The 13,351-nt window shown below is 33.8% G+C and overlaps 1 protein-coding gene across 2 annotated transcripts in view; it reads left to right on the top strand.

Annotated features, from left to right (window-relative positions):
- The window catches only part of dhx36 (DEAH (Asp-Glu-Ala-His) box polypeptide 36), a 108,038-nt gene that overhangs the window by 72,617 nt on the left and 22,070 nt on the right, over window positions 1–13,351 (top strand). For both annotated transcript variants that reach the window (XM_039757518.1, XM_039757508.1), the window contains exons 15-18: window positions 928–1,071; window positions 2,019–2,136; window positions 2,590–2,688; window positions 5,305–5,478. In XM_039757518.1, the coding sequence (XP_039613452.1) occupies window positions 928–1,071; window positions 2,019–2,136; window positions 2,590–2,688; window positions 5,305–5,478 (535 nt within the window). The remainder of the gene's footprint in view (window positions 1–927; window positions 1,072–2,018; window positions 2,137–2,589; window positions 2,689–5,304; window positions 5,479–13,351) is intronic.

The raw sequence follows: 13,351 nt of genomic DNA on the forward strand, positions 1-13,351 counted from the left end.
GCAGAGGTGGTTGACTGAAATATTTTAGGCCAGGCATTGTGTACCTTGGGTCTAAAGTATTCAAAAGTTGTTTAAAACCATCTCTCTCAACCACTTGAATTGGCACCTTATCTTTTGCGATGTAATTGGTGACGGCGTTTGTTGTGTCATGCCATCTGTTGCTTTTCTTGTCGTAAGGCACTTTTTCTCAGAATGAGTCTGCTAAGTTTGCTGAGTGTGTTTTTGTGCTTGTACCTTGGTTACTTTAGACTTGTGCTGGACAGTTGACTCCTTAAGCTTTTTGTATTCTTCGTGTTCTGTACAGTGGTTATTTCGCAAATGGTAAAACAAGTTAGTTGTCGAGCTGTCTTTAACGGCAGCCGAGTTACCACATAGTTTGCAGATTGCCGTCTTTTGAGCGACATCAGTCTTTTCAGAACCAAACCACTCCCATGCGAGCGAAAATGAACCACGTCTGGCAATTAACTCTAATGAAGTAGATGGCAAGGCTGTTTTATCATCTGGCGCTGTTTGTTCACTCATTTTGAGGCTTGGAGCGATGCCAACATGCGGCTTGCTGGACATTCTGGTGCGTGTTTAGACCAAAGTGTGTGTGTGTTTTTTTTTGTTTGTTTGTTTATTCATTTATTTTTTAAAGAGTGTTAATAAAAACCCAAATTTCCCCATAAGGACAAATAAAGTTCTGTCTGTCTGGTTTGTTTGTATGTTATTTTGAAACTGAAAGTGACAAACCACTTAGTATTTATCAAGCTGTTGATCCGGCAGGATGATTTCCTAGTTTTTCTTCCAGGTTACTCAGTGACAAAAACCAGTAATGTGTAAATGTTTCTCTGAAGCTGCATTAATTATGGCCAGATAGACTGATAAAGACACATTCACTTTCTGTTGTATTTAAAAAAAAAAAAAACTTCATTTCTTCTCTTTCAGTATAACCATAGAAGATATTGTTCATGTAATTGATGGTGGAAAGATAAAAGAGACTCATTTTGATACTCAAAACAATATCAGTACTATGACAGCAGAGTGGGTCAGTCTTGCCAATGCAAAACAGAGAAAAGGTCGTGCTGGAAGGTATTTCTGTTTTTATAATTGTATTTTTTTTAGCATATTTACAGTAGATTACCAGTTATCAGTTACAAAATGTGATCTTTATTTACCTTAGCTACTAACAGCAGTAATTATGCCATATGATATTTCTACATAGATAAAATAAAACATTTCTTTCAAAAACATTATACATTTAAGCCTTTTTTAAAAATAAGAACCTGTGTTAATGTGGGTTTTCATCTGGGATTGACTCCAGCCCCTCTTGCATTGGATTAAATTGTTTGAGAATGTTATGTTGTGAATTTACCAGAGATTTCTCTTCAGTTAGGCACTTAGTGCTGAGTGCAATATGTTAAGCAGGCTTATATTAATATCAAATTAAAATTTTTAAAATAATGAATATAGATTACATTCAGTGATGATAAATTGCCAAATAAATGATGACACCTCTGTATTTATATACTATCATTATCTAAGCAGAAAGTTAAAGAATACTTCCCAAAAACGATTTTATTCTCATCTGTTACTTAGCTTGTATTGAGTGTAATGATCGGAAAAAAATAAATTAATATTGTGTTTTTATGGAGGAAGGGCATCACAAAGTGTATGATACAATGAGCTTCAATTAGAGCCAGTGGGGCCCAATTAAACCAATACTAAACCACAATCTTGTTCTAACAAGATCAAGCTTCATGTTTATGCATTATTTAGATGTTTTGAAAATATATATTTAGCACAAAATGCATAAGTTTTAGACTTTGTAAGCATATGACTGGATGAACTGGATTATGAGACAAGTAACTTCAGATTTTTATCATGGATGTTTTAATATTGCTTAATGTTGTAGCAGTATTTTCCATTGCTGTCCCTGATTGAAGCCCATTGTATCATAAGCTTTGTGATCTTTGTAAATAGTTTTCTAATTTCAAATTTATATAAACACTTCCTTTCACTCTTTTTGTTTGTTGCAGAGTTAAACCTGGTAAATGTTATCATTTGTATAATAAGCTAAGAGCTACTCTACTTGATGATTATCAGTTACCAGAGATAATGAGAACACCACTGGAAGAACTCTGTTTACAAATAAAGGTATTTTGAACATATTACAATTTTTATTATTTTCACACTGATATCATCACTGATGTCTAAGATTCCAATTCTGCTTTTCTACTCTTTAAATTTTAATAATTGCTGGTTCAGTTTTCTTTATTTTATTTGGACATTTCCCAACAAACAATTTCTTACTTTTGTCAGAATTCAGCAAAATGTGCTAATAGTTTTTTTTATGTTTTTTCTCTTTTGTTTTGTTTTTTGTTGTTTTGTTTAATTTTTTCTCATTTCTTTACTTTTTTTTTTTACATTTTGAATTTTGTAAATAACAAAGTTTAAGTGTTTTTTGATTGTTATAACTAATTAAGATTTTACAGAAATTGAAGTGTGTTTAATATTTTTTAGTAGCTTGTAGTGTTCATTTTTCCTTTAATTTCCTGAAAAGAGACAATGTAAATGCAGTAATTATTCCATTATGTTTTGTAATTGCAGATATTGAAACTGGGCAGGATTGCTTTATTTCTGTGGAAAACCATGGACCCTCCATCTGAAGAAACAATAAACTTAGCAATAACTCATTTAATGGCTCTGGTAATACTCATATATGCTCCTTCTCTTTCACATAATATTTTCAACTTCATGATATCATTATGTGTGTGTGTGTTTTACTTCTATAGCACATCTTCATAAAAACAGTGTAACCTCAAAGTGCTTTACAAAGTGTCAAAGAAGTAGTTGACAGCACTGATAAAGTTCCTGTATATTTTACATCCATATTTTGCGCTGTGAAATTCCTGTTTCTTTGCATCATATAGGTGGTAGAGTGAATTGTGAACTGGAGAATTGTACAGGCCACTGGTTTAAGATGAAGCACTTGTCATGTTGTTGAAATTAGCTTGAAATAGTGTGTGCTTAATAACACATTAGTACAAACCCAAATTATATTATGTAATATCATCTACTGTTGAATTCTGCTCTGTACTTGTAATATTTCTATTGCACTATTATATTGTTTTGAGGATTACTTGCGTTCTGTTCTGTGTATTTACCCCATTTTTTGACACTATAGAGCAATTAGAAATGGGGAGAAATATTGCATTAGAGTTGTTGATTGCTTTGGTAGACCAAGGGATGTGTCACATGTATGACAATAAACCTGAGATAAGCTGATTACAGTGCATTTTATATGTCGGTGCCAAACTTTGTGTTTTTTAAAAAGCCAACACTGTTGTCCACATGTATATTGTTATTAAGTTTGCTATATCGATCAACGATCAGTGTTAAGTGCTTTTTGACATTTAAAAAAAGTAAAAAAAAAAAAATAGAAAACTCCATAAATTAACTGATGTAGCCAAACCACCACTGAATAGAATGACATGTGATTTTTTTATAGCCGATAGAGATGCTATTTTTTTCAGAATATGATAAGAAGAGAACAGGACAGTGCTTTTGAGTGAGTAAACGTAATTAGTTACTTTTGTTGGTAGATATTTATTCAAATCCACAGTATATTGAGGCAGTATGTCATCAAGTACTTCATTCAGTATGTTCAACAGTAAGCATCTCAAGTGAACTAAAAAAACAACAATAATAAATATTATACAGAAAAGTGGTTACTTAAATAGTACTTCTGATACATATGACTAACCAATAGCACAATAAATGAGGCACATAGACTTAGAAAATACCCTGGGCAAAGCTAAGTAACACCGCTAGTCTAATATATAAAGCTTAATAATGTGGATGTATGTGTTTTTTTTTCTTTTCCCACACACTTGGTCCAGTCTCAAAATTTTGCATGCACATTGCATTTTACCGAGAAGTGACACTAGTTTACTTCGGAACACTTTCTTTTAACCATGCAATAATTTTTCTTTTTTTGGATTTTGATGTGTTTCCACTAAAATGAGTTTTAAGGACAGTGCTTTTACCTGAATGTTGAGCACTGAAATAAATTAATTTCATTTGTACCTGGGAGGGTACTTGATAGGAAACACCGTTTATAGAAGATACAAAGTTCAGCCTTAAAATTACTTGCCCTGGCAATACCTGGTGCTGCTGGTAGTTTATTTTCTGTTCCATCTGTGAAGAAGCTGCATGTAATGAAAAGTAGTCAAGTGTATATCAGAGTCTGGATTCTTTCCACACTTTTAGTCAACTTACTCTTTAGTAGAATAGTGCAGTATAACTTGCATGTTAAGCAGATACTGGTAAAGAGGTTTATATTTTGTCATACAGTCTCAAATTTAGTGGCTGCAGATTTTCATTCCAGGCAAATCTTTATCCTGCTGCCAATTATCAACTGGTATGCACTCTTTTTAAAAGAACAAGTAAATGACTCATAAATACTGTTATCCTCTGTTTCACAAAATGTTCATAAAAAGTAACTCAACAATTTAAGTGATAGATTGAAGGGAAAACCAGCAGCCATTTCTGCCCACAAAAAAAACTAACTTTGAGATCCAACTGGATAGCCTGCTTGATACATGCTTTTATAGACCTTCTTATGGGGAGGATTTTGATTGGTTTAATGATCTGAAGTACTCAGTACCGTAGACACCTTTAACACATTAAAATTCTTATTCATTAATAATATATAATAACTAAAATAAATGCTTCACCAAATATTTACTGGTTAGTGCTGCTGTCCCGGCGCCTGTATCTGAATTTCATGCTTTCTTGCATATTACGTTACAAAGACATGCATATTAATTGGTTATTTTTAGTTGGTCCTGTATGTGTGTGACTGGATCTGTTGAAAGCATCTGCTTCAGACATGAGTCTGCCGTGAGTTGGACCAGGATTGACTTGCCCCCTGCAGCTCTAAATTGAGTTAAACATTTTTGAGATTGGTATGTAATGTTTTCAGGAGATACTTTGAAAAATAATTTATACAGGATTAACATGTTGTGGCTTCAAGAGCTAGTATTCAGACAAATGTTTATTAATGCAAGATGAAACTGCTACACAGTTACTAATGAAATTCAGAATTGTGCATACTCTTGAATTTACTCCAGACTTTACTCCGCAATATCCTTCTTTACTACATAGTGATTTTTTCGGGGTAAGAAGTAATTTGATTGCTTTGTGTTATCTTATGGTAAGACAAGTTACCTGTAAATAACTGTTGTTCAATAAATTATGGTTCATGGTGCATTATTCAAGAGGAGCGTTTTATAATAATATTTATTTTTGTTCATTTTTCAGAATGCACTGGACAAGAACGAAGAACTTACTCCTCTTGGTTTTCACTTGGCGCGATTACCAGTTGAGCCACACATTGGAAAAATGATACTGTTTGGTGCATTACTGGGTTGCTTGGATCCTGTGTTAATTATAGCAGCAAGCCTCAGCTTCAAAGATCCTTTTGTCATTCCATTGGTAAAGTATTATTATTTCTGCCTTGTTATTTCATACATACTTCTTATTTAAGAGCTATTTGTATGGTAGCAAACAACAAGTCCTTCATTCTTCTTTATTGTTTCTGTTTCATTTTGAAAATATTATGATGTAGTATATTGTTTAATCTATTTTCTGACCTGCTTATGCAGTTGGTGACCTGGTGGAGTTATTATCTATGCCAGCAGCCCTAGTAGAAGATAAGAATCAACCCTGGCTAAGGTGTCATGCTTATCGTAGAGTAGACTAACTCTCACACACACCTCACAATTGGTCAGTTTAGAGTCACTGTTTAACCTAATATGCACTGCTTTGAAATACCAGAGGAACACACAAATGCTAGAGAATTTGCACAGCTGGGAGATTTGATTCTAATTAACAGTGTGTCTATTTGTCAAAATACATTTGACCTATGTCAAAATTGTCCAGTGATACTTTAGCAATATTTGTATTTTTTACTTAGTTGCTGAATGCCACTGCTGCTAAGAATAAAAGTAAAACTATAATAATTGTGTTTTCTTTTGCTTAGCAAAAACATTTTTAAGCAGTTTTAAGTTTTCATTTTTTTAATATAGTTAAAGTTTCTGGTTTTATATTAGTTGCATCTATTCAGGTTTTCCAGTATCACAGATTTTTTATTTCATTTTGGATATTTCCTGAAGACATGTAAGGAATGTGCATCCAAATCCAGAATGCTGTTTCCTTGTTAGTACTTCATCTTTTTGACAAAATACACTTATACCAAAAAGATACTGTATATGTATATATCTCATTAAATTCAAATGTAAATGTACCCATATCAACTGAAATACATTTTGTCAAAACCCAAAATGACTGGCATTAGCTATTGAAGATCATTTGGGTGTAATACTCACAAAAATAATAGTAGATGGTTATTAAATAATGTTGCATTCTCTGATCTTTCTAATCTACACGCTGGCTGAGCAGTTTTAAGTGCTGTTCATTTTGTATGTCTTCAGTTATCTGATGCAGCTTTATATGAAAAGTGCTATGTAATGTAATAATGAATAATACTCTTTAGTATTTCAACTCAATTTTCAAATCATATTTACTTAAACAACCGGTATCTTAAGGGATCAGCTTCCTTTTCAATAAGGACATGAGTACAACACAGTATACACTACATAGTAATATTATGATATATTTTGGTGAGTTACATTTATTTGTATTTCACAGGGAGTTTACGAGAGATACAGTATTGTCCTGGTTTGATTCTTGCTTAAATCCCTGTGACCTTTTCCTTTGAAAAATACTCTTAGAAATCAGATAAAGTGATTCCATTTTTGTTTTTACTTAGTTTTTCATAATTTTGAAGAAGAAAAAAGTAAATTTGCCTAACTAGAGTAAAAATGCTAGCAAATAACAAAATTGATCCCATTTGAGATCTAAAAGATCTTTCAGTTTATACTGGAGATGGTGATATAGTGAAATAGACAGACATGGAAAGATATGGAATGACCCACAGTAGGCTCATGTTGACTATTTAGCAAATTGTTTTAAGTGCCTTATTGTGCATCATCAATGCTTTATTAGTAAGGGTAGACTGATCAGTTACATTATTATTATTTCCAGCTGGGTTTGGATTTATTGAAAAAAATAAAATACCTAACTCCACGTTAAGTTTGTTCCTTGAAACTGAACATAGTAGGAAAGTGTTATTTGATGTCTTAGTTGAAAGGGAGTTTTTTCTTTCTCTCTTAAAGTTTAGTGCCATAGTACAGATTTCTTCATACACTAACTCACTTAATTTAGTCCATAAGGGGCTTTGTTTCACTCACTCACACATGCACACACTGTATTATCCCTGATCATTGCTGACCACTTCTTTTACATAGTACAACTCTTGTATTAAAATGTTCATAGCTGCAACTCTCCTACATACTTTAGTTTTCCCGAAGCATGCAAACTTTTTTGTTTACATTCTGTACTTTTGGTACCAAAAAACATTAGTTATTGCTGTGCTTTCTGCTAGATCACTATGCCTGTTGTATTCTTGGCGATGCAGTGAAAATCTCTTATCTGTTGGAGGCTTAGGAAGAGTTAAGTATGCTGAGCCAAGTTACTATGTATAAAGCAATGCTGAAAGCTTAATTACTTTAATTTTATGGCTATTAAAAGATGGGTATTTGACTTAGATTTGAATGGGAAAAAGAAAGAAACAGTCAAAAATAAAGCACCCTGCACTCGTCTAATAATTTCTTTGTGTGTTCAAGAATGGCAAAAGACCTGCTTGTCAGCATTAATAGACATTGCCTATTTTGAAAGAAAAAAATACAAAGACAAATTATATTCAAAATTGTTGTTTAATTTTCGAACAGCAATCTTAATTTGTTTAATCATTTGGTCCATGCTGTTATTGATGTTTATTTTGATTCAGTTGTCCAGTCTTTGAAATCTCAGGGTGCTGAATTTTTTTGGAATTCACATGTCTTACAGAACCAATTCCACTATACACATGTTGTGAGTGTTTGTACCATTAACATGTAATTCGGTTCAAAAAAAGCATTTCAAAACAGTGATCCATTGACACTGGAATTGAGCAACTGTAACTTTCATTTAGGAGTCATTGATAATTTGATATAACACCTTTCACAATGTAAGCACTTGCATATGTTACCCTCTTTCACAAATGGAACATTCATGTTAGGTATTTGTTTGTTCTCAAGTATAAGGATATCTTTGTGATTTCCTTAAAACATTTTGGAATCACAAAAGTCACAATTCTTGCCTAAAATAAAACAGGCTGGTGATATACAGTGGGTCTCATGCTTTATTTATTTCTTTACTGATGTTTTCCTGACAAACTTTATTTATTTGTTTATTTATTTGCAAAGTATATTAATCACAATGATGTATTCAACTAAAATGCTACTATGGATAGGATTCTGAAAAAATATCAAGGTGATATACAAAGAATCAAGACGTCTAATAAAGGTGTTTGTGTTTCTGATTAAATGACAGGAAAGACTTTTTTCTGGCATGCCTTCCAAATAATCTATTGGCATGAAGGTGACATCTCTTGATAGTTTTGTAGAGTTGGTGACACCAAGATATTACTTTTGTCTTGCTTTCTCCAAACATGATATTTGCCATCCTGCTCACTGTGCATGTGGGCAGAATAAACTTGGGTCCTCATTTAGGCAAGTTGGCAAACGTTCCAGTTGATTTGAACATTTCAGTTGTTGCCCTAACTATATGCATGGGCATGTTCAAGTGAGTGGCAATTTTATAGCTATTTTCTGACTTCTGAAAGTCAACACTTTCTTTCTCCTGTTTGAATTGTATGTTCTCTTATCTTTCCCATGTTGATGGATGTATAAGTGATTTTGACATTTGTGCCACCTCTTGTTTATACCCACGTGAAACAGGAAGCCATGGATCACTGCTTGAAAATTTCTACACACTTTGATTAACTTAAACAGAAATAAATGGAACCGGAAAAGATTCTTCAGTTAAACTTTGTTTATAAAAATTTCAACGGAGGCCATGTGTTCATAAAAATGTCATGGGTTGCTAGTAATGTTGACACATGTGGTTTTGTTAAAAATAATAATTTATTGATGAGGGAATATGTTTTTCTTAGAATAAGTTTACCTCAACTAAAGTTTGGATTTCCAAAATTTTTTTCAGTGTGAAATTAAGGCAAATTATCAAATGGTGTTTTTTTTTCTTTTTACAGAGTTTTTTTTTTACTTCTTTTTACTAGTGTTGCCAATAATATGGAGGGGTCTTTATATGTATACAGCTATCCCTTGCCCCAAACCCCCACGAATGTGAAAATCCTGGGATATGTTTTTGACACCCCACATCACTTCCTGTATTGCTGATCAAAAACCTTACCAATAACATACATAACCAATAAAAATAAATAAATTCTAGACAGTACAATGCAGTTATAAATATAACACCAAAAGCAGGTGAAATGATATGTAATTACTGTACCATACTGTACTGTACTACAATAGAAACATATGGAATCTTTGTACCAGTTACTTCCTGGAAAGGCAGCATACATAGTAAACATGAAAGGTGACATTCCCACAATAACTGTATGTTTAATTTGAAAGACCCCCCCACCCCCGACACTTCACTGGTCAAGAGTCCTTACTTTAAGTCAGTTGCATAATATTGAGGGAATGGCATCTTTCCTATATACTACTTGAAAAATAATTTTTATTAATGACAAACCTGTGACAGGCAGATCTTCAAATTGTAAGCCCACGAATTACAAGAGCCTACTATATAACATGTATATTGCTGACATTTATCTCTACAAAGGTAGAGATACATGTGGCAATATACTGTATCAATTTAAGTTGAATTATGCCTCTATATCTAACAAATGTGTAAGGAGTTTGTTTTAGCAGTAGCTGATTTTCATTTACTGTTAGAAATTTTAATTGAAACCTCCCTTTTCACTGTTGCCTTAGATTATTTACGGATTAACTTTTTTTAAGGAAACTGATAAACTGGTAAGCTATGTCATTCTTGCAAGATAGTATAATCTCCATAGAAGGTATTGAAGGAAGATCAGAGAAGTTGGATAGGTTTCTTGTAGCAATGTCTCTTAACTTGTCTATAGTAAATGAAGTGTGTTATATTTGAGATACTGTTGTTCAAACAATGTAAATCAATTTTCAGTATAAAAATCTTTTTAAGTGATAATACCAAGCTCCTTCCATCAGTAATAATCTGTATGGTTTACAGTGGATGGGATTATTTTGTGAGTTTGTGGTTGACAGGAATAAGTCAGCCTGAAAGTTTGTCTTTTATTGGTATCATATTCTGAGTAAATGCTACACCGTTGAATGTATATTTAATTGACAGTAGTTAGTGGCTGTTGGTGTCCTGGGCAAAACGTGCACGTAACAACTAGGGTACAATTTCTTGTCTATGGCTATTCGAGTGTTGCACTTTTGATAGATATTAACTTTTTTTAACAAATGTTTTTTGATTTTGTGAAATTATAAGGAAAGCATTTTCTCTAGTCTTCGTTCGGGATTTTTGGCCACATCCTTAAAATTGTTGCTCAGTAAAAATATCTGACTTAAGAAGCACATTATAAACTGTTTTTATTTTTCTTGGTAGCGTTACAGGTAAAATTAGCTTGTCATGCTTTTGTGAATATGGCAACCATTAAGTGTCTAATGTAACAAAGAATTTTAAATAAAATACTTCTTGATAACCACCTTGGCCTGTGACCTTTCTGGTTTGTAGAGACTTGACAGCATCCTGAATCTTGGAGATTGTTAAAGGGCTAATCAAAGCCTTAAGAGTCATGTCTATGCATGATTCACAGAGATGTGATGTTTTTATTTTATCAATCAAATCCATAGATAGAACTTTGTTTCCTTGTAATATGTGTAGAGGTTCTTCTAGTGTTCTAATGTCCCGAGGTTCTGAATTATATGGGTTGAATTTTGCTTCTTAGTGTTCACACCTAAATAAATGGTTTGAGTTATACAGCTAATAGAATCAGCTTTGGCTTCCAAGTGATACAGTAAAACTGTAATGAACTTTTCATAGTAGACTCTTGCATATGCCTTTAGTTGCTAAGTTAGTTGAAAGCCCCCCAGAGTTTGCCTAGTAATTACCAGGAGTTCAAGTAGGATACAGTAGATAAATTAAAGAGAAGTAAGCCTGTAGAGCAGGGGTGCCCAATGCGTCGATCGCGATCGACCGGTAGATCGCAAAGGTAGTGCTGGTAGATCGCGTTGCATTCAAAACGTTAGTCTATCATATATCCTCCCTATGACATTTGCCACTTGATTGACATACAGGGCGGCCAGTCTAAGATCTCTTTTCTTCTAACACATTGTCATCCTGCACGCACGATCAAATACGCGAGCTACTGTAAAACTCCGGCTGTGATCTAGTTAGCCTTCCAATTTATATTGACTAAAGAAGGGATTAAAAAAAAATTGTTTGGGGAGGGTATGGGCTGGATGTGGAGTTGGAAGAGGTTTTTTTTTCTCACAATGTCACAGTCGGAGTGCGTTTGTCTGATCTGTCAATCTATCATTGCTATTCCAAAGAAGGAAAATGTGGAAAGGCACTTTCGAACTGTTCATAAAAACTACGAAACTGACTTCCTTCCAAAAACCGATCTGAGAAAGACAAAGGAGAGGGAACTAAAATCACAGTTTTAGACAGTCGTCATTTTTCAGTGCCTTGATTTGGGGAACATCCAAAACCTCGCATCAGAGTTGGAGACGCAATGGAAGGCGCGTACGCAACTTGACAGCATACGCTACACAGATCATGTCTCGTCTCCCTCCAAAGATTTTTGTTTATATTAGACAGACAGTTAGTAGCTGGTTACGTTCAATTCCCTTTCATAATTAAGATGTGATTTGAAGTGTAATGTTAATAATTCTCGCATAGTATTTGATTCCTGTCCTTGGGGTGGAGAGTGATTTGTCTGTTGTTCCTGGAAGGTGGATGACTATTAGGTTTATACAATGTTTTATTTTTAATATTTTGGAAAATCTATGCAGGAAACTCCTTATCAGCAGAACTGTCCTGCAAAAGTTAGAACTCCTTAAGTATTTTTCCAGTTATGGTAAGCATCATAGTTGGATGACAAAATCATTTACTATAGCAGTCTATAGTGAAGAATTCCCTTAGGATGGTTATGCAAGAAGTCATTATGACCTTGAAATGACAGCTTTCATTTGAGAACTATCACTTTAGTCCCCTGCCCTTTGAACAGCAATAAAGCAGACCACAGTCCTTCAACAGTTTGTGTGTGCATGTGCGTGTGCTGGTTTTATATATTAGAATAACAAAAAATGTATATTTACTGTATTTGAATTTCTTTGTTTCTTGAACTACATTCCTTGGAAATTATTGCAAGAGTGTAGTGTCTTTATTTTCTCCCATTTCTTTTTTTATTACATTTTTTATTTTATTGCTTGAAAGTAACAGTGTACAATCATGCAGATAAAATTTGCACAACATAAACAGCAAATAATTTCAAAACCAGTTTTGTGAAGAAGAAATCTCCAGAAAATGGGGAAAAAAAAAGAAAATAGAAAAAACAAAGTCTCACAGAACAAGAGTTAAAACCCCATTCATTTTCTAACTGCCACATTTCAACAAGGGGACACCCCTTCTCCCTGCTCATCTAATTGCACTTGATTAATAAAGGGGAGCCTTCCCCCCTTCCCCTTTAAATGCTGTCTGTGTGTCATCAAGGAAATTAAAAAGGTAAAACTGGGTGCCAAAGCCACAAAGGTTGAGAAACACTGCTTCATATAAACACTGTAATCCAGCGAGACAATTAAATTGTTATGCCAAAGTAGTTGAGGGGAAAAAAACTGTATTTTTTACCTTTGATGACTTGTCACATTTCTCAGTGCTCTTATTTAAACTTTGTGAATGTCAGGAGCAGTGAATTGTAGCCTCCATTTTGGCATTTGCACAGGTTTGCAGATAAGACAAAGGGGATTGGGGTAATATTTATATTATGTACCTTTCATACTGGATTAGTTGCATGATACGTTGACAACACTGACAGCCATAGCATCTGGCAAACGCTCACTAAACATGTCTTCTTTGAACTTCACTGAACTTTGTTCCTTTCAGTTCAGTTCTGCAGATGGCCTTCATTTGCATAAACAGGCACACCCAAATTTCTCTGTGAGATTGCTGTCAGTGCTGTGCCAAAATAGTGGGATGCAGTGTGTTCACTTGCAAGAACATTATTAATGACAAATACCAGTGTTTCTAGGAATGGTTACCTCTAAATATTGGCATATCACAATGGGTGACGCTGACTGTCCTAGATGTAACAACCTGCCAAATTTCAGTTTTTTAGCTAAACATGAAAGAG

The sequence above is a fragment of the Polypterus senegalus genome, chromosome 1 (assembly GCF_016835505.1).
Source record: "Polypterus senegalus isolate Bchr_013 chromosome 1, ASM1683550v1, whole genome shotgun sequence".
Lineage (NCBI taxonomy): Eukaryota > Metazoa > Chordata > Cladistia > Polypteriformes > Polypteridae > Polypterus > Polypterus senegalus.